The sequence below is a fragment of the Scardinius erythrophthalmus genome (assembly GCF_964197995.2).
Source record: "Scardinius erythrophthalmus genome assembly, chromosome: 4".
Classification (NCBI taxonomy): domain Eukaryota; kingdom Metazoa; phylum Chordata; class Actinopteri; order Cypriniformes; family Leuciscidae; genus Scardinius; species Scardinius erythrophthalmus.
This window is the reverse complement of record NC_138224.1, coordinates 38,027,371-38,049,428: the sequence shown is the minus strand read 5'-3', so window position 1 is coordinate 38,049,428 and position 22,058 is coordinate 38,027,371. Positions and strand designations below refer to the sequence as shown.

The window sequence follows — 22,058 nt, the reverse complement described above, 5'->3', positions numbered from 1 at the left end:
GAAGTACTAATAAAATAATATGACACAAGTAAGAGTAAACTTTACTACGGTATAAAGTAGTTCAGTATTATTTTTCTATTTTTACCCAAAATGAGTCGATGTGAGCATCATTGAGTGCTAAACACTCTATTCATGAGGGGGCCTTCTGGCTTCCAGTATGAATGAAACAGACATTCAATTAAAGTCCACCATTGAGACTCGCAGAGCCATACATTTTACAAAGCTCCTGGAAATCCATTAATGGACAAATGCATTAGATATCGTTACAGCTGATGAGCACATGAGCTTCCAAAACTGCGAACTTAAAAATTGGAATATGAGTATAGCTCACTTACATTCACTAAAATAGATAGTGAATGTAAGCAGTCTGCCAAACGTTAGTGATACTACGTTAGTTTGAACGCCCCGCCACGAGCTGGATTGGAAGTTTTCATTGGTTTTGCACCTGAGTCAGACCTGTCAGTTATGCACAGGGGTCTACCACAGTAAATGTGCCCGTCAAATGCCAACTTGCCCTGTTGCTCCATCAGCACCTTTACCTTTATTGTACTTTTTACTTTTGTTGAAAAATAAATGTAGCGAAGTTGAATTCATCTCAAGTAAAAGAAAAGAACACAATTTATTACACTCAAAAAAACGCTTGTCCAGCATGCTTTTATAATGCGCCTCCTGCTTCTTGGCCTGCCAATCACAGTTTAAATTGGCCACAGAACAAGTGGCAACCTCCACCAGCTCCTCGTAAGCAGGGGATAGAGGTGGCGGATCATCTAAATCCAGAGGTGGGAGTAAGTCACACATGTGCAAGTCACAAGTAAGTCTCAAGTCTTAACCTTCGAGTCTCAAGCAAGTCCAAGTCAATTTTGTGAAAAGCAAGTCAAGTTAAGTCACTGCTTTATGTCAAGCAAGTCAAGTCAAGTCGTAGCTTGGGTCACAAGTCACTGGCAAGTCATACAAACGTTTGATGATTTCACTGAATTTATATATTAAAATAAGTTAAAACTACAGAAGTTGTGGACTATGGTTTTATTTGCCTTTTTTTTTTTAAATATGCATTTCCACATACAGCTGAGTGGTTACTACAATAAAAATATAAAAAATAAAAAATAAATAAAATTTCAAACTACATAGCCTAAAATGTAAATGTAACTGAAATTAGGCCAACATTAAAGCATGAAAAAATAAATATGTCTCAAACATTGCAGAAGACCATTAAAAGGTATTAAACAATTCACAATTCAAGTATAATGGTTCCTATGCCACCAAATGGCATTCTTCAAACTGGCATCCCCTTTAAATAAGTTATGTATTTTTAATTATGAAGTTAAAACCGGCAATAGTTGGCGCCAAATCACCGTCTTATTGTATTAGTCATAGAAGCATTCATTCAACTGATTTGTTCAAAACGGCAGATTCGTTCTGGAACTAAGCAACTATGGCACTGAATCACAAATACGCATAACTCTTTCTGTGGCTTGTTTGGAACTATTGTTATTGGAGAAATAGAGCAAAAACAGAGAATATTTGGAATATTATGTCTAAAATGTCACATCACACTCTTTGTTTTATAAAATCATTATCACATTTGCAATCGCGCCAATATTCTGGAAATATTTTTTTTAATATCATATGTTATAATTATAAAAATAACTCATACTAGGGCAATTTTCCCACCACATTTTGAATTTTGGGTGCATATTAATTCTGCTGGCATTTTGCCCCCAACCCTCTGATAATCTTACCCTGCTTTAAGAGAAACATAAAACAACAAAACATTAACAGTTTTCTATGTTGTTTTTCGTCATTGGAAAGAACGACATATTTGGCTTTAAAGCATGATTGGAATAAAATGTGGCAAATGTTATTCAAAACATATGCCATCATTAATTATCATTTGAATATTGACAACATTAAGCTACATTTGAAAACATAATTGTGTATAAAGAGGCATGCTGTTTTGACCAATATTCTCTCTAGATTTAAAGATAGTCAAATTAACTATAACAAACAGGTTAAACAAGGCATAGCTTAGGCTACTTTTAGAATTAATTTTACTTGGTGAATGAAGTTCGACTGTTCGAGGTTGTGATGGTCGTCCGATATCCCTTGCCTGTTATTATGCGTACAGCGAATCTTCTTGTATGAATATGGTCAATTTCTAGTGTTTATATCCAAAAAGAAACGATGCTGGGAGATGTTTTTGTATTTGGCGCGCTCACCGCGATGTATGTTTTTTCTGGGCTTGTGCAGTGTCATGCAATCGCGCAGAATCTGATGACTGGCGTCAATGGTTCCATTGCTTTCATTTTGTTCATCAATTGATGTTGCGATGATTTATATATCTTACGTATTTATGTATTTTGTGATTCGTTTGTTCTAAGTTATGATCTGTTTGTCCTCTAGGGGGCGAGTATGTTGTGTCTTTGTTTTATTAGGGACTGATTGCCGGCACCTGTGGATCCTGTATGTTTGGCATAAGAAGTCCAAGCGGCCAAATCTGTGCGGTGGGCGGGGTGTTCGGCGGCGGTTCTGTGCTCTCTTGTTGTGTCTTACCCCGGTTCATTTTCCTATCGTTATGTCTATATCATTTTGGCAATAAATCCCCTATTGTACGAGCTGAGTTGTCTATGTCCTCTCTTGTGTTATGGCTGTGGTCGTAACAATATAAAAATGTATATCAAGTCATTCTTGAGTCATACAGTTCAAGTCAAGTCAAGTCTTGAGTCATTGGATCTCAAGTCAAAGTCAAGTCGAGTCCTTAAATTTGCGACTCGAGTCAAGTCGTGACTCGAGTCCCCCATCTCTGTCTAAATCCCCTGCCTTGATGCTCACGATATTCACCTCTCACTCAGGACAGAAGAAGCTGCAAATTGGGCTCCTGGTTCCTGAGGTGAAAGCACCAATCAGGATTGGGATAGTTGCACACGTGTCACACTGAGGCTTTCCCCATAGTGTTTGAGTTACCTCAAAAGGGAACTGACACTAGACCAAAATGTATTAGCAGGTTTAACTCTAAATGCAATCAGAAGCAGCAGCAGACAGGAGAAGCCTAAGCCTTTCACAATACTCTGCCTATGCTTGTGGCAGTAAATCATTTTCATTTTAATTTAGTTGTTTTTTTTTGCTTTGTCTCTCACAACACCCCCCCCCCCACACACAGACACACACACACACACACACACACACGTGTCTTACTGCCCAAACCCACACTCACCAATCAAATCTTGTCCCATGCAACACTCTGTTGTATCAGTTCCTGCAGGAGTGAAGGTTGTTAGAATATAAGAGCTTGTTAGTCATCATTTTATAAACACACTGTCACAGTTGAAACAAATACGAAGAGACATTTGTGAGATGTTATTTGAAGAATAAAACATTCTTAAAAAGAGTTGTTTATTATATCTCAGCTGGTTTTAAATGACAGCTGGCTTTCCTAGAAGATCTTGCTCTCATTCATTCTTTGTGTTGTTGTTCTTGTTTCTGCAGTGTGAATAGAGATTATCAGATTGAAGACCTGCAGCAGGATTCTCACCAACCAGTAAATAATGAACTACAGAAAGTCAAAGACCTACACAAAATCACCATGAAGAACAAGTATGAGACCTTATTCGAGGGAATCAAACTTGAAGAGAATCAAACCCTCCTGAACAGGATCTACACACAGCTGTACATCATAGAGGGAGAGTTTGAAGAAGTGAACAAAGAACATGAGGTTTTACAGATGGAGAAAACATCCAGATTAAAGAACTCGCATAACACTCAAATCTTCTGCAATGACATTTTTAAATCCTTACCTGAACCAGTATGTGATGAGAAGGACACAATAAAGGTTGTTCTTACTAAAGGCATTGCTGGAATTGGAAAAACCGTCTCAGTGCAGAAGTTTGTTTTGGACTGGGCAGAGGGAAAAGCCAATCAGGATGTAGATTTCATGTTTGTGCTTCCATTTCGAGATCTGAACTTGATTCGAGATGATCAATACAGTCTTCACAATCTTCTGGTGGACTTTCATCCTGAACTTAAAGATCTGGACTCAAAGATTTATGAGGAGTGTAAAGTTGTGTTCATTTTTGATGGACTTGATGAAAACAGAATGACACTGATATTTTCAGACAGTGAGAAAGTTACTGATGTTACTGAGGCTTCCTCAGTGAGTCTGTTGATGTCAAACCTCATGAAAGGAGATCTGCTTCCCTCTGCTCTCATCTGGATCACCTCTAGACCAGCAGCAGCCAATCAGATCCCCTCCAAATATATCAACCGTCTGACTGAAATTCAGGGATTCAATGAGCTTCAGAAGGAGGAATATTTCAAGAAGAGAATCAGTGATGAGCATCAAGCCACCAGAATCATTGCACACATTAAAAAAGCCAGAAGCCTCCACATCATGTGCCACATACCAGTCTTCTGCTGGATCTCATCCACTGTGCTTCAGAAGCTCCTGAAAGAAGATCTGAGTGAAGAAATCCCTAAAACTCTGACTGAAATGTACATCCACTTCTTGCTCATTCAGATCAACAAGAAGACTCAGAAGTATGAACAAAGAGATCCTGAGAAACTCCTGCAGTCAAACAGAGAAGTGATTATAAAACTTGCTGAACTGGCTTTCAAACAATTGATGAAGGGCAATGTCATGTTTTATGAGGAAGACCTGAGAGAGAGCGGTATAGACGTCACTGATGCCTCAGTGTATTCTGGGATTTGCACTGAGATCTTTAAGGAGGAATCTGCAATTCATCAGAGGAAAGTCTACTGCTTCATACACCTGAGTGTTCAGGAGTTTCTCTCTGCATTCTATGTGTTTTACTGCTATCTGTTGAAGAACATGGAGCCACTGGAGTTGTTTCTGAATGACAAACATGAGAAGTACAGATCTACGAAAAACATGTTTGCACTACTATCATCGGCAGTTGATATAACCCTTCAGACTGAAAATGGACACTTGGATCTTTTTCTGCGGTTCCTGCTGGGTGTCTCACTGGAGTCAAATCAGAAACTCTTAAATGATCTACTGACACACACAGAGACCAGCTCAGAGAGCATTAGAGAAACCACACAGTACATTAAAGATGAAATCAAAGGAAGTTATGGTCTCTCAGCTGACAGATCCATCAATCTGTTCCTTTGTCTGCTGGAAGTGAATGATCAGACTCTGTACAGAGAGATTCAGGAATTTGTGAAATCAGGCACACACTCAGAAAATAAACTTTCTCCTGCTCACTGCTCAGCAATAGCCTATATGCTTCAGATGTTAGAAGAGGTGCTGGATGAGTTTGACCTCATGAAATACAACACATCAGATGAGGGTAGATGGAGACTCATACCAGCAGTGATGAACTGCAGAAAAGCTCTGTGAGTATTCATTCATGGCATCACAAAATAAACATATTTCTATTTAGTTGTGATTCAAACTAATTAATCTATAGAACAATAACCCTATATTTATTAATAGAATACAAGTGTGGAAATAATTGCATTTATCCTATTTGTATTGAAGCGGAAAGGATATAAACAGTTGAAGCACATTAAAGAGTAAACCGTAGAAGCACAGCCATGTGGAAACTGTTTATAATCTCAGAGTCAGAATATAAAGCACACAATTTTACTTAGTATTACTTAGTACATTTGTTTCCCAACCCTGTTTCTGGAGGCACACCAGTGCAATTTGAGTTTAAATGCAACAGTGATGAGAATGACAAGTCTCCAGCTGTTCTGCATCACATACTTTCAGCTCACCTCCATATTCGGACTCTATCTAATGTATTGGGTTACTTTTGGTTAGGGTTTTCAGACAGCTAATGTATCAATCATTAGTGTTTGTAGAGCTTCATGTCAAACAGTGTAGGCTATTAGCTTTGGCAGTTTTTTTTTATCCTGGCCCTGGGGACCCACATACTGCACATTTTGTATGTCTGTCTTATCTGACACACTCAGTTAAGTTCCCTGACCTAAAGATCTGAACTAGGTGTTTTAAAAAGAGACCAAACTTAAGTGGAAAGTGCCCCAAATGGGACTGCAGTTAAGAAGTTAAATAATGAAGACATACTGTACTCAATTAGAAGGCTCCACAATATTGAGGCTGCATCCTTCCTATATCAGTCCTTCTGAGGATTGTAGGCTTGTGTCCTTCTTAGCATTAAACACTAGAACAGGGCTGTTTAACTCTGGCCCTCAAGATCCACTGTCATGAGTCTGAGTCAGAGACAGCTCAGGGGTGCCCAATTCTGTTCCTGGAGAAATACGTCCATTCAAAGTTCAGGTCTATCTGGTGGATAGTTCCTATAACTAAGTTACTATAACTACTCTGTGTGAAAGCCACTATAGGCACAGGGAAGAGACAGACGAAACATGAAACATCCTCCCTACCTGGGTCTCTGTATTGAAAACTGGAAGGCTTGCGTTCTAGTACATAAATCGAAATAGTCCAATTTTACACACAGTATGATCAGCAACACAGTCAATTAATCACTACTGCTGGGTGACAAGAACTCATGAAGCGAACGTCCAGACAGTTTAAATATGCTTTGTGGGAACACCACCACCACTCCACCTCTGATGTGGATGCAGCCTTCAAATTGAGAAGTGCCTAAAATATGCAGTTCTATGGACCCCCAGGACCAGGACTGAAAGCTTTGTGATCATTAAAAGCACAAAACATTGAAAACATTTTAACATCCCTCTCCTCATTGTTATCCTCTGTAATAGGCTTGTTGGATGTGGTCTCTCTGATCAGTGCTGTGAAAGTTTGTCTTCAGCTCTACAATCATCAAATACCTATTTGAGAGAGTTGGACCTGAGTAACAATGACATCCAAGATTCAGGAGTGAAGCTGCTCTCAGTTGGACTGATAAGTTCACACTGTCAACTGAACATACTAAGGTTTAACCTTCACATTCACTATTAGACATGCACAACCTATGAGCAGTCAATGTATTACTGGCTGATAATTAGGAATATTTTTATTATTATATGTCAATAATGGAGTTATTTTACTGTATTGTAACTGCTCTGGTGTATTTGCATGCTCACTACTTAAATATTATAAAAAAATTTCAGGTGGCTTCAAGCGTTTCTGCAACGTGTGACCTATATAGTTAAATGTGTGGCCTATCATGTTGTAGCAAATCTATTCTGTGTGGAAAACAGTATCCCTTATAAATCAGATATAAACTGTGATGAACGCTTGGTTATGAATGCTTAGTTGCTATGGATACAAAGGTTCAAATACAATATGATTGATGGCTTATTGATAGTATAAGACATTTAACAAGGAAGGTATGTAAATATTTAATGACATATGTCAATTAATTCTGACATTTTAATTACCAAATCCTTTATTTTGTTCAGACTGGCAGGTTGTCGATTGACTGCTCAGTGCTGTGAAAGTTTGTCTTCAGCTCTACAATCATCAAACTCCCCTCTAAGAGAGTTAGACCTGAGTAACAATGACCTGCAGGATTCTGGAGTGAAGCTGCTCTCTACTGGACTGAAGAGTTCATACTGTCAACTGAACATACTGAGGTGTGACTTTCACTTCACTATATACTCAAATATGTGTACGAATAGGTGTTTTGTAGTGATCAAATTTTATTTTAAATCAGCAGCATCTGATAACTGACGAATGGACTATTTGTAAGAAAATAAAAGAGTGTTTTATTTAACCCTTATGCATCAATTTAAAAAAAAGTTACACATAGGTTCATAGTGGGCAAAAATGTCCATGTCCAAAAACTGTCAAAATATTATAGATTTATATTTTCTTCCACTTTAACTGACGTCATTTTATTTAACCAGCATCAGTTCTAATCAAAATTACCAAACATTCATTAATTTTCAGAATTGCAACCCTTTAAATGCTGGTTTGTTTACATAATGCCACAGTTTTTTTTATGGAAAAAAAGAAAAATAGTAATTATTTTAATTTTACTAAATGCTAAGCAGATTTTCTTTCTTTGATTTTTATAGTCTTGAATATGTCAATGATTAACAACAATATTAATTTGTATGCATTCATATTTTTTTGTGCAATGTGAGACAGAAAAGAAAAAACTACCACTCAGTTCAATAAAGGACAAAAATGTCCTTGTCAAAATAGTGTCGTTAATATTTTCTTTCACTTTCACTGACTTAAGATTTTTTTACCAGCATCAGTTAACACATTTTTAACACATTAAACACCGTTTTCTTTACACAATACCAGCGTTGTTTTTTTTATAAAAATGATAATAATAATAATTTTCCATATACTAAATATTACAGCCTTGAATATGTTTAACAACAACATTAATTTTAATGCATTCATATTTTTTATGCAGTATCAGATAAAAAAAATAAAAAAAAACCACTCAGGTCCATAAAGGACCAAAATGTCATGTCAAAACTTTGAAGGTAATAGGAGTAATAAAAACAAAGTTTTTACGTTTTGATCAAATATTACCTTATATTGCTCTAGAAATAAAGCAAAAATACAAGATCACTTTGATCAAGAAAAAGATTTATTGTTCAAAACTCAAGAACACCCAGAACAGAAATAATAGGCATATGCACAAGTGAGCGAGACGGAATTCACTCATAGCAGGAGCTGCAGTATGTGATTGTGTGGACTTTGCCAGGTCCATGGAGGGGAACAGGAACAGGGGGGAGCAGCTTAGCCGGCAGCTAGGGCAAAACAAACCAAGGCGGAGCAGGCTGTGCAGACGGCCAGGGCGGAAATGTCAGTCCATCAGGCGGCCAGAGTGGAGACAACAGTCCATCTGGCGGCCAGGGCGGAGACTTTCCCTCTGGCGGCCAGGACGGAGACTTTCCCTTGGGCGGCCAGGGCGGAGACTTTACCTCGGGCGGCCAGGGCGGAGACTTTTCCTCGGGAGGCCAGGGCGGAGACGACCCTTCAGGAGGCCAGGGTGGAGATGAGCCTTCAGGAGGCCAGGGAGGAGACGACCCTTCCGGCAGCCATGGCACAGGAACAGGAGCGGACCCCAGCTTAGGAACAGGAACGGACACCGGCACAAGAACAGGAACAGGACCAGACACCGGCTCAGGAACAGACACCGGCTCGGCAGCGGCCATCTTGTCCGGAGACACAGGCTCGGCGGCGGCCATCTTGTCCGGAGACACTGGATCGGCAGACGTGACGTGAACAGTCTCTGGATCGGCAGACGTGCCAGGTCGCTGGGGTGGCGCCGGCAGGGCGAGCAGCTTGGGCACAACCTCCGGGAAGACAGCGGGCTGCTCGGGCACGGCCTCCGGGAAGACAGCGGGCTGCTCGGGCACGGCCTCCGGGACGGCAGCGGGCTGGGAGGCTGGAGGTCTTCCTCCTCCTCCGCCGTTTCTGATGGCGATGTGCAGGCTCTGGGCTGGATGGGAACCGCGGCGAACAGAGCTCTGGGCTAGGCAGAATCAGTGTCTAATCACGCTTGTCGTGCGTGTAATGTACAGGTCGTGTCATCCTGTCATCTAACCTCAGGGTGGAGCTTAGGAGGTTGAATTTACGGTGGGACGTGGTGGCCTGGAAAATGGAATGTCCATTTTCCACATCCCACAGGCCAGGGCTGTACGCTTAGCTTTTTCACTAGGAGCACTTGTCAACCTCCGGGAAGACAGCGGGCTGCTCGGGCACGGCCTCCGGGAAGACAGCGGGCTGCTCGGGCACGGCCTCCGGGACGGCAGCGGGCTGGGAGGCTGGAGGTCTTCCTCCTCCTCCGCCGTTTCTGATGGCGATGTGCAGGCTCTGGGCTGGATGGGAACCGCGGCGAACAGAGCTCTGGGCTAGGCAGAATCAGTGGCGGATGGAGCTCTGGGCTGGACATCACCAGCCCAGGGTCGAAGAGGGGCCAGAGTGGAGAATGGTGTCGGGATTCCTCTCGACCACCTCCTCCACTGCGGCCTCCACGGGTCCCGCAAAATCGGACCAAAAATTGTCTTCTCTCCTGCTCGGAGGCTGGGGAAGAGACATTGGAAAACATACCGCTAGATCTTGTATGACGGAGTCCTTCTATCACGATCCACACTCAAAGAGACAAGGGAAGATCCAATAATGCAGTGATATTTTATTATGGAAATCTGTAACTCATAAACAGTCCAGGCAGGGATCAAAATCCAAATAAGCAATCCAAACACAAAACAATAAACAGGTAAACCAGAGCGGAAACAGACCTCAAAAGTGGTGTGACGAATAACAAGGACTCTGTAACAAACACTAAACAGGCAGGGTATTTATACACACAGAAACTAACAATCATGATGGGGAACAGCTGGGTGCAATGAACAGTGATGAGTGCAGACAAGGATTGTGGGGAATGCAGTTCCTAATGTGAATGACACCGTGGGGAAAGAGGACCTCTAGTGGACACCAGGGAACATAAACCAACACTGTAACAATATGCTTGCCACACTTGTTGCAGGTGCAGGCAATTTATTTCTTTTTGTCAGTGCAGAACTCGCTTAACTGCATCTTTTTGGTGTTTGGGTCTCCCTGCTGTTGATCCTTTATCATGGTGGAGGCAGATATGGCATTTATGGCATTACAAACATTTTCCACAGTTCCTCCAAAAACACCCTCCGTCTGAATGTTTTGCCCTGGTTCCAGGAGGGATCCACGGCTGACCACAGTACAAATGAGTTGAAGGAAGAGACATCTACCAGGTCTAGAGGACATCTACATTATTCACAAAAATATAGCATTGCGTATAGAAATTCAAAAAATATTCAAAATTTACAAAATATTCTTGTCCTCATCATTCACAAAACTACAAGAAATACTGAATAATAAAAGCATTATGCAGTAAGAATAAATGTATGTGTAACTAATGCATAATGACACATACTGTGTCCAGATTGTTGACACGTCCTTTGCAGCGGTTGTAGTCTGTTATGATTACTGGCTTCTTTTTCTCAGTGTCGCTCACAGCCAGCTTGCGGTGCTTGGTGCTAAGGAGCAGCACATTTTACCCTTGTTTGGGTATATAAGACACCGCTGTGTGCGTCATAGAGAAAGCAAAGAGGGAGGACAGGAGTGCTCTATGCCTTGTTAGCATTAGCTATGGGGGAAGCTCTCTTTTTTTGTGAATCGTACTGACTAGGGCCAGCTTGTCGTGCGTGTAATGTACAGGTCGTGTCATCCTGTCATCTAACCTCAGGGTGGAGCTTAGGAGGTTGAATTTACGGTGGGACGTGGTGGCCTGGAAAATGGAATGTCCATTTTCCACATCCCACAGGCCAGGGCTGTACGCTTAGCTTTTTCACTAGGAGCACAAGTGCTCCTAGTGAAAAAATTTAGGAGCACAGAAAAAAATTTAGGAGCACTACTAAATTTCATAAATAACACAATTTTATTATTTTACACTCAAATCACGTACACAGTAACACATGTGCACTAATACATATAAACACAGGGCCATCATAAGGCCTACTGTAACCCTCAATTAAACACAGAGAACACCCCTGTCCCACATCTTTTTGTAGTCAAGTCGCCTGGCACGCTTGGCTGAGTTCATCCAGCGGTCCACTGCAGGACTTGGATCATAGTCCTCAAGACTGGGCCCCTCCAGGGTGATCCTCATGAGGTCTTCGGTGGTGGAGACTGCAAGGCTGCTTCTTTTGGAGCTCTTTATGCGGTTCTGTGCAGAGAAGCCCCTTTCGCACTGGGCAGCCGAAATGGGCAACACTAGCATCAGCTGCACCAACTCCAGTATGTTCTAGGGGGATTAAGATAGGCCTTACTTATCTCATCTTTAACCACCAATAATAGGAGAAGGGCACTGCAGCATGCAAATACTCAGCAGTGTTTGCTTACCTTGTAATCCTCCCTGTATGGCTCCTTGGTCAGCATGGTCTCCCACAGGCCACTGTAGGACTTGTCCTTGAAAGTTTGACTGACCAAGATCTTCAGTCCCTGCCACTCATCCTCAACAGCTGCCAGGTCACACCCTGATCTGTAGAGATTTAACAGAGGAAGTTAGCAAATACCCAGGCATCATTGTTCACATCACATCACAGCAGTGCAAAATACATTCTTACCTCTCAAGAGGCTCTCTGAAATGCCTCACCAGGTCTGCCACATCACCATCACCGAAGGTCAGAAGGCTGCCCTGATCATCTGGCCATGTGTCATGATTGAAGACTCTGAAGGCCTGCACCGGGGTCTTGACTTCAGCGTCATCATTCAGGAGCCCACCAAACCTGGCTTTTAGCTCAGTCACACCAATAGTGATAGCTGCCTCCATGTGTTTCTTCAGCTGTGGATGGGTGAGGTCTGTGAGACCGGTCAGATTCCCCTTCAGTGGTATTCCCTTTGAGAGAGAGAGAGAGAGAGACAGAGACAATCACACAAAATTGTTTTAAAGACTGCATTTCTCCAAATCTTTACATTGAATAGACCTACACTAATTCTCATATAGTGACAGATTCTCACACTTCTGCTCTAAACATTTGTTTCCATTAGATCCTAACAAACTCATCCTAACACACCTGGAATCTGCACTCATCATCTCCACGCTGAGCAAGCATGGTCTGGATCTTCTCCAGCATGCCTCCTGACTTTGCCCTAGACTTAAGTCCTTCTAGTCTTGTCACTGTCTTCCTCAGCTCTGACGTAGCTTGGGGGAGGATCAGGTCATTTCTCTGCAGGGTGAGGCTAAGTGAAGACAGCTCCTCGAACATGTCAGAGAGAAAATGGCAGAATACACAAAAAGGTGCACTCTCCATTTCTCTCTTTACCTGTGTAGCAGTAGATGATCTACATGATCTGATCAATACAAAATAAGTGTTGTATTCCTAGCCACCTCATCATCTGCCAACCATTCAAGTCTGAAATGTCATTTAACTTAAAACCTATTTTGTTTAACTTAATGTTGTAAAACTGACCTTCTTTGCCCGTCCTTGAACCTCCACTGTACCTGCAACAGCCAGGTGCTCCATGTGCTGCAGGACAGTGGAGTACTGGCCATTGTCTGTGGCAAGGTTCTTGTCTGCTCCATGTCGCAGGAACACTTTGAGGGCCCTGTGGACATGGGGGATCCAGCGTGTCCCTTTGACAGTAGACGGTGTGCAGACATCCACACCCAGCTCTTTCCCTAGTTGATGGAGCTCTCTCTTGGACTTTCCACTGAAGTGGTAGGTCTTCCACACAAGATGCAGAAGATCGTAGACCTGGGACACCATTGGTTCTTTCTTCTGGAGGGTTAGGATCGCCAGCTCTAGTCTGTGAAAGCCAAAATATAGTTTAAAAAAAATAACTATCCACCTTCCTCTTCTTTTTTCCCTACTCTGTTACAGTGGTGTGTCTGTGTGCCTATTTGTGTGTGACTGACAAATAATTTAGGTTGTGTGTGCACACACGCATGTGACAAATGTGCATGTATGTCTGCTACCACATAACCATTTTTTCCAGTTACAAACCTGTGTGGCATGCAGTGGATAGGGATAATATACTCCCCTGCCTCTCTTTGCAGGAGAGCAATCACTCCTCCACGGTGGCCCATATTCACTGAGGCACCATCTGCCCCAAAGCTGATCATCTTCTTCATCCATGACCCTCCATTGTCGTCTGGGCAAACTGCATTGAATGCAGCCTTGGTTGCATCCAGAACACCTTGAAGGATAGCATAAAAACAATAAGAACTTTTGTGGCCTTAAAACAAACAAGATAGTGACTCAATTATGCATTTATGAAACTATACAAAAATAATGGTTACTCTTGCTGCTAGACCGTGACCACCTACCATTGGCATGGGAGTGTTCAAGGGTCTGTTGTCCAACAAGGAGAGTGACTGGCTTCCCACCCTCTACCAGACGCACATAGACAATCTCACACTCTGTGTTTGATATGTCAGTGTCACCATCAATGAGAACTGCAAGGTGCTTTGCTGTTCTCAGCTTAGCAGCTAGGTTCTCTTTCAAGAGATCGGCAACTTGTCCAATCATTTCTGCACACCTGTATGAATGAGAACACTGTTGTAAAACACTTATGGTTTGTAATTTTAAGTTTTATTGGATACAAACAGTGTTGCAGAACAACTGCTTATCTCCCTGCAACTGAGGCCAAGAAATAAATACATAGCCTGGCATATGTAGTATGTAGTATACACATACTAAGCTACATACTGTTACATAACATGACTGACATCACATGCAGTTACATTACTTATCATAATGGTACTATACACATGCCAGAATGACAACATTGCTTTGTTTTAGTAAAAAGCTATGATTTTAAATATTATTATTATTACTACTATATTAATATTATTGGAAAATATTACCTGACATGGTTGTCATAGGTTGGGTTGATATCAACGCCGTTCTTCTTGTGCAGCGTGATAAGTGGCCCAAACTTGACAAACGGCTCTTCCTCCTTGGCGATGAAGTAGGCGATGTTCATTTTGATTTTAAGCTGCCTCCTCATCTCCACCTCGGACAACATCACCTGCCTGTCCAGAGCTGCGGTCACTGTCAAGGCTGGTTTGTTTTGTCTCAGCATGTAACTGTCTCTGCAGGCGATGTGCCGCTTGGAGTAGTTATGTTTGGTTACACTATCTTTTTTAAAATGGGGGTTTCCAGAAACAAATGCTGAATTTCCTGCCTGCTTTTGGCCTTTACAGTATTTACAAAACATGAGGTTGTCCTCAAATTCCAACCAGGAGAAGAGCTTGATCCAGTCGGCTTTAAATTTGTAAACCTTGCTAGCACTACCGGTGCTAGCTAGGCTAACTGTTGGCATCTCCTCCGGCTCGACGGAGTCAACATCGTCAGTCCCAGATTCCACTTCTCCCACATTTCTCTCACCGATGTCCGCTCTGTCAGCGGTTTCGCTTTGCTTTTTTAGGAAATACGAGTCAATTCTCTTCATTGTACACGGTCAGTTAATTTTCCTTCAACGTTCGAGTTGAGCGGGCTACGACTGTCACACCGATATCGCTCCGCTCCACTCCACCGCATCGTCGGACTCCGCAGTGGCGTGGAGAAACTAGTCCTCCTCTCGTACACACGTACACACACACACACACACACACACACACACACACACACACACACACACACACACACACACACACACACAGAGAGAGATCAATCTGTCCTAATTTTAACTTCCGCGGGCGGTGAATCGCCCGTGCTGGCCGGGCGGCGCGGATGTTTTCATTCATAAACTCGCCGCAGGGCGACGTCACCGCATCTCATCACATGAGTTCTGTGTTTTGCAGGTGTGAAAAAGAAGTTGTAGGACAGTGCTTGTCCATTTTTTATACAGAGATGCGCGAGAATTGTGAGAAACTACTCTACTTTGATACACATAGTATGGATTTAGTTTAGGAGCAAAATGCGAATGAAATGGTTGAAATCCGTAGTCGCACCGGTGCTCCCTTTTTATTTTTTCTACTCGCACAAACTATTTTTAGGCGCATATGCGAGTGAAATGCTCGCACTGTACAGCCCTGCCACAGGCTGCTTGTCGATTCATTTCGGGACCTGTACACACTGGCCAGAATCAGCAGACTGATGTATGCCTGAATGTCAGTGGAATCGAAATCAATCCAATCTGTCACAGAACGCCTCCCCTGTAAATTGGTGTTTTCCAGAAGAAGCTGAATGATGTCTGCACAGTTGTGATGCGGGCAGTGGCATGGTGTGTGGGACCCGGGGTCATACCCTTGGCAGGATTGTAGCTCAGTGTCCCAGTGTGAGTGGAAGACAAGAGAATCTACCCATTTTTTTAATTCCACTGAGGATCTGCTGTCTCTTCTGTGTCCTCACAGTTCTGTCATCAGAGGAACAAGAGCTATCAGAGGAGTAAGACTCCAGCGCCAACTAGACTTCATCCTCTGAAGTCAACTCTTCATCAGTTTCACATGTACCCGGGTGCTCACTGAGTGGGCACAACTAGCTCCAGAGCTTCCCTTGCTGTGATAACGTATCTTTATCTTACAAACTATGAAATGACAAGGCCCCTCAAGTATCACATATTTGAAGGTTTGGCTCTGAGAGCACCTGTGTCAACTAAAACTTACCAGACAAAACAATCACTATTTTCTTGTGGTGAAAATAAAATCAAGGTGTTGAGGGTCTTCTGAACTTCTACATCAAAATTAAGCTCACCTTTTATCTTTGTACAAAAACAATAACAAATAAATAATCTTAAAAACTCAGTAACTTCTTGACTTTATTTATAGTTTTCACATGGCAGGGTCTGACTCAATTACATTGGGTGGGATTTGTGATTTCCAGTACAATAGATTTTTCTTTCTTTCACTGTTCACACACACACACACATAAAGTGTTCAATACACACATACAAACCACACTCTGCAGTATAGTAGTACTGACTGTATTTATTTTCATCAGTCTTTATTTTTATTATATAATTAGCATCAAACAAACAATATAGTTCTTATTCACAGGGATTAAAGATTTTTAAACGAAAAGATTGAAAGATTATTGCACAAATAAGTGGCAATATGCACTGTGTGTGTAAATCAACATTTAACAAAAGAAGAAGAAAGTATTATGGCGCTTTTTCTTAGCGTCTGTTTCCATGGTGACTCGTTTATTTGTCGCTCTGTTTAGAATTTCTGGTGTGTTATCCATGAATATAGTCTGAGTTGGATGAACTTACTCTGGATGCATTTTTGGAACCAGCATACCTCGAGTAAGCAAGGTTTGGTTTACTCAATCGAGAGTTCAGGGTATGTTTGACGGTAAGATAACCTTGCTTTCTGGAATACACCCCAGGATTACTAGAAAGCTATGAATGTGTGAATGGGGATTGTTCTGACAGCATTGCCGTCTGTACACAAAATCTGCGAAAGAAAATCTTTTCTGATTTTGGTACATTGTTGTCATGTAAACACCCTATATCTTATCTTTCTGACATTGGTGATGATTAGTTTCTGCTTCATTTTTCTTTAGATTGGCCATCTGTAATCTCACTGGTCAGTGTTGTGAAAGTTTGTCTTCAGTTCTACAATTATTAAACTCTTGTCTGAGAGAGCTGGACCTGAGTAACAATGCCTTGATGGATTCAGGAGTGAAGCTGCTCTATTCTGGACTGAAGAGTTCGCACTGTCTCCTGAACATACTCAGGTAATTAAGAATGAAGATAAATACTCTGATCAAATTAAATATGTAACTTTATGCTCTTGATTTCATGGGAGCCTGCACTATGACATCATAACCCAGTTGCTTTATTTGCTCTAGTCTTTAACTGAAAACATTGGGCTTCTTTTTTAATGAATTGTCTGATTTTTAATCTGGGATGCAGTAATTTCACAATAACATCTCTACACACGAAATGAGGACGTAAAAAACTGAATGGTATTGCATATGATGGAGACATACAATCAGAATACAGCGAATTTGAATAGTAATGCCAATCAGAAGAGAATTATAGAGATTAACCCGCAGAGACACAGAATTGCAATCTTTGAATTAAGGCTTTTAAGTAATGCCTTATTTTCAAAAACAATTTATAACAACTATATAAAAATATGTTCTGATATGATTGTTTTAAAATTAGTTTTTAAATGGTCATGATCTTTCATATACATATGTGTTTTAAATTCACTTTTACTTAATGTATTCACTATCATTTCATGTATTAAAAGTTTGTTTTAATGTGGCTATCTTATGGCCAAACAGTCTAGTCCCAATTATGTAAGCTCTCTTCACATTATGCATTTTTAAATGCTATTAAACAGCCATACATTGTTGTACTATACATTTTTTATTTATGTGACTTCAACAAGCATTGAAGACTGCACTACAGTACTGCAGTTAAAGGGATTTGTAAGTACAGAACAGGCTGTGATTATGCAGGACAGTAAGTCAAAAAAAAAAACATGGATAAGCACAAAAGGTTTGGGCATCTTGAATGATACTTCAATCAGACTGCAGTCCATTTTTGTAAGAGAGAGACTGGGCAATGCACATTCAGAGCACAGTCTTAAAACAGAGAAATAGAGAGATTATATCAAACTCTCTTTCCTTGCCCTTATATTAAATTTGAGTTAAGGCGAGACACGGCAGGCAAAAACATTGTTTTTTTTTTTTTACTGGTCAGTTTTGAGATTTTTGGATATTTGTCTTCAATAACGTGTCTTCTTTCAGACTTGTGGTGAAAAAAAGTCAGAAATACACATTCAGGTCTTTATTTTACTACATTTTGTCTGTTTGCGTCTGTAGATTTCTCATAAATTAATCAAACGTTGGCGTTCTTAATCAACATGCTGCTCCGATCGCGGTCTGTACCCTGTCATCACATGCACCGCTGGAAAGCTCTCTCCTGTACAATGCTGTCGGATCCAAATATGGTCATTTCCTTTTTATCAGCAACCAATTGTGAAAGTAAAAGGGTTGAATGCGCAGTCTCATTGGCTGATGATAAATCTTTAACCCTCTGGGGACCAAGCTGTTTTTGGGGTCCTTGAGATGTTCTGACATGCTCTGACATTTGTGCTTTTTTCAGTTATTTATAAACATGTTAATGGCAAAGGTGTAAATTCACTCTATATAGCACAAACAGGGCTACCATAATATGCGAGCAACGTGTATGTAGATGTTTGTATTTTTAAGAGAATAATGTTTATGCGTGGTTATTGGAAAAAATAAAAATGAAAGTTGCTGAATTAAGACCACAAAACACATATTAAATATGTGTCCACAAGACTTTTGACTAATGGATGTTGTCCCTTTGAGTTCTAGCTTCAAAATTATGTGAAAATAGTCTTGCTTTATCCAATATGCGAGGGGGAGGAGTAGTTTACACCTTAGATTACAATGTCCCACCCACTCTGCATAATGACTCTGCATAATTAGCCATTCATTCAGGTGTGACACTGACTGAGCCACAATGCAAGGAGACAAAAGATGTATTTAGAAGAAGACTTATATTGACCATTTAAGATTTCGCTTACATCTATCTTGTAAATATGTTTTGCTATTTTATTAAAAATGTTACAATTACAACAATAATTACAATTTCAACAATATTTCAAGTGTACTCTTTCTTTGTAAAAAAGAAAAAAAAAAGATTATAGGCCTACATTTTATCATATGTATTCATTAGTTTGAATATAGCAAATATACAGGTGCTGGTCATAAAATTAGAATATCATCACAAAGTTGATTTATTTCAGTAATTCCGTTAAAAAAGTGAAACTTGTATATTATATAGACTCATTACAAGCAAAGTGAGATATCTCAAGCCTTTATTTGTCATAATTTTGATGATTATGGCTTACAGCTTGTGAAAACCACAAAATCAAAATCTCAGAAAATTAGAATATTACATGAAATCACACAGTAATTACACAGTAATCCCATGGTCACTGAACCAGGTTTTGGTCATTTTGGCAGTGTGGGCAGGTGCAAATCCTGCTGGAAAATGAAGGAAGCATGAAGTGCTCTAAAAATGTCCTGGTAGACGGCTGCGTTGACTCTGGATTTAATAAAGCACAGTGGGCCAAAGTCCTCTATTCTGATGAGAGCAAATTTTGCATCTCATTTGGAAACCAAGGTCCCAGAGTCTGGAGGAAGAATGGAGAGGCACACAATCCAAGATGCTTGAAGTCCAGTGTGAAGTTTCCACAGTCTGTGTTGGTTTGGGGAGCCGTGTCATCGGCTGGTGTTGGTCCACTGTGCTGTCCACTCAACGCAGCCGTCTACCAGGACATTTCCAGAGCACTTCATGCTTCCTTCAGCAGACAAGCTTTATGGAGATGCTGACTTCATTCTCCAGCAGGATTTACACCGGCCCACACTGCCAAAATAACCAAAACCTGGTTCAATGACCATGGTATCACTGTGTAATAACTGTGTCATTTCATGTAATATTCTAATTTTCTGAGATTTTGATTTTGTGGTTTTCACAAGCTGTAAGCCATAATCATCAAAATTATAACAAATAAAGGCTTGAGATATCTCACTTTGCTTGTAATGAGTCTATATAATATACAAGTTTCACTTTTTTAACGGAATTACTGAAATAAATCAACTTTTTGATGATATTCTAATTTTATGACCAGCACCTGTATATATATATATATATATATATATATATATATATATATATATATATATAACGTTAGATATGAGCAGAAATTGCTAAACAAAAGCTTATTTGATGTGGCAGTATATTCTACAGTAGCCTAAAAACTGTACCCAAATCTAGTCAACAAGTGACTGACTGTAACGTTGTTTTTATGAAATATTAGGGCATATAAATGCTAATTTGCAGTTTAATACGTTGCTTATACAAACACATTTTATTTCAACATATTCCAGTCGATTTTTACTCATCTCAGTAGGCTATAGCAAAGCAGTTTATTCTTTCACACACAGACGCGCGATTCATATTTAGGCTAAACAGTCTTTACAAATATGTACCCTTCATTCATCTCACAGAAAGGCGAGTCATATTATAGAAATGCCATTCATCTTTTTGCGGTTTGCATAGGCCTACACTAACTTTATTCCATAACGTTATTCCACATCAACACTTGAGAAAAGAAAACAACCTACCTCACTCCTCAGCCGGATCTGCTCATCATATCAGGAGATATTGCTCCTCATATCAGCACTGTTCTGAGGAAACTTTTCTCCATAAGGTAGGCCATATGCCTCACTCGATCGCGACACGCTTTGTTTACAGCTGATGTGGGCGTTCTCAGAATTTACGTTTGAATAGCACGCGCTCTCCGGGGAGTGGTCAAATTACTTTTGAATGGCTCGTAATGAGCTCGACTGGAGTCGCTCTCTTTTTGTACAGATTACAGAAGCTGAGAATATTTGTTTTTTATATAAATTACTTCATTTAAAAGATGCGATCTCAAGCTTTATGCCCGTGGGTCTGTTTGCCTGTTTGACTGAATTTTCGCGGAGTTATAGATCATTTTCGAACGCGTTTCAAATGGGAGTTTACTGACAGAGAGAAGGCAGAAATAGCATCATGTTAATTTTTCTTTATTTGTCAAAAAGCAAAACACTTTATTTTTATTGTGAGTATACAGAAAAAAAAATAGAAACTGAACAGGATTGATTGATGTATTACATGAAAATGAAAGATCAAAATTAACAGAGCATTTAGTGTTTATTTTCATTGCTAAAAAAAAAAACGAGCAAAACGCGCGGGCGCGTTTTTGGTCCCCAGAGGGTTAAAGCCCGTTTTCTCAAAATGACTTTTCTCTCATACTCCAAGTCCAAAATCTCCACTTCAGTAGCACCTATATACACCAAACTTTCTAGTCTTGTACCTAGTTATATTATGAAGACATTTACAAAGGGATTTGTAAATATATTATTCCTAGTCTGATTTCTATAACATTTTATTCCAAAAAACATGCCGAAAATCTTTTTTTTAAGGCTATTGACAATATATTCTGATTTTTAACCTGGCTTTATCCAATAATCAATTTCGTTTTTTTAAATATATGCAAATTAGTGCATATTTAATTAGATATAGCCTAATTTGCATACTTAAACATTAAATTATAGAAAACTTTTCTCATCTTAATGTAGGTAATCAACTGGGAAAGTTTCATGGTGATATATACTAGTTAAACCCTATTCACCTGTAGTGTCTCGCCTTAAGAAACTGTTTAACTGTTTTTATACTGCTTGATTGATTTCAGTAAAGAAGCTAAAATCACATGGATTCAAGGAAAGTGTAGCTCCATCTGGAACTAAATTAACCAAACAGGTCACTGTGATAGTGATGTCGGATTGACAAACTAATGTCATGTGGACTATTTCTGTGTGTTTGTAGATTGTCTGGATGTATGGTGACAGAGGAAGGCTGTGGTTATGTGTCTTCAGCTCTGAGTTCAAACCCCTCACACCTGAGAGAGCTGGATCTGAGCTACAATCACCCAGGGGATTCAGGAGTCAAGCTGCTCTCTAATACAATGAACAATCCAAACTGCACACTGGACAAACTCAAGTAAGTGTGTGTGTGTGTGTGTGTGTGTGTGTGTGTGTGTGTGTGTGTGTGTGTGTGTGTGTGTGTTGATTGCATTGGATGTGCAGAATGTGACACTGTGTGTTTCATAGTGTGGATCATGGAGGAGAATTCAGGA

At 40.4% G+C, this 22,058-nt stretch overlaps 1 protein-coding gene across 1 annotated transcript in view; it reads left to right on the top strand.

Annotated features, from left to right (window-relative positions):
* LOC308689665 (protein NLRC3-like) overlaps window positions 1-22,058 on the top strand; it is a 42,957-nt gene that overhangs the window by 19,318 nt on the left and 1,581 nt on the right. The window contains exons 3-8 of the mRNA XM_081363499.1: window positions 3,484-5,349; window positions 6,703-6,876; window positions 7,345-7,518; window positions 16,897-17,070; window positions 21,749-21,922; window positions 22,033-22,058. The exon at window positions 22,033-22,058 is cut by the window's right edge and continues 21 nt beyond it. Of these exons, the coding sequence (XP_081219625.1) occupies window positions 3,484-5,349; window positions 6,703-6,876; window positions 7,345-7,518; window positions 16,897-17,070; window positions 21,749-21,922; window positions 22,033-22,058 (2,588 nt within the window). The remainder of the gene's footprint in view (window positions 1-3,483; window positions 5,350-6,702; window positions 6,877-7,344; window positions 7,519-16,896; window positions 17,071-21,748; window positions 21,923-22,032) is intronic.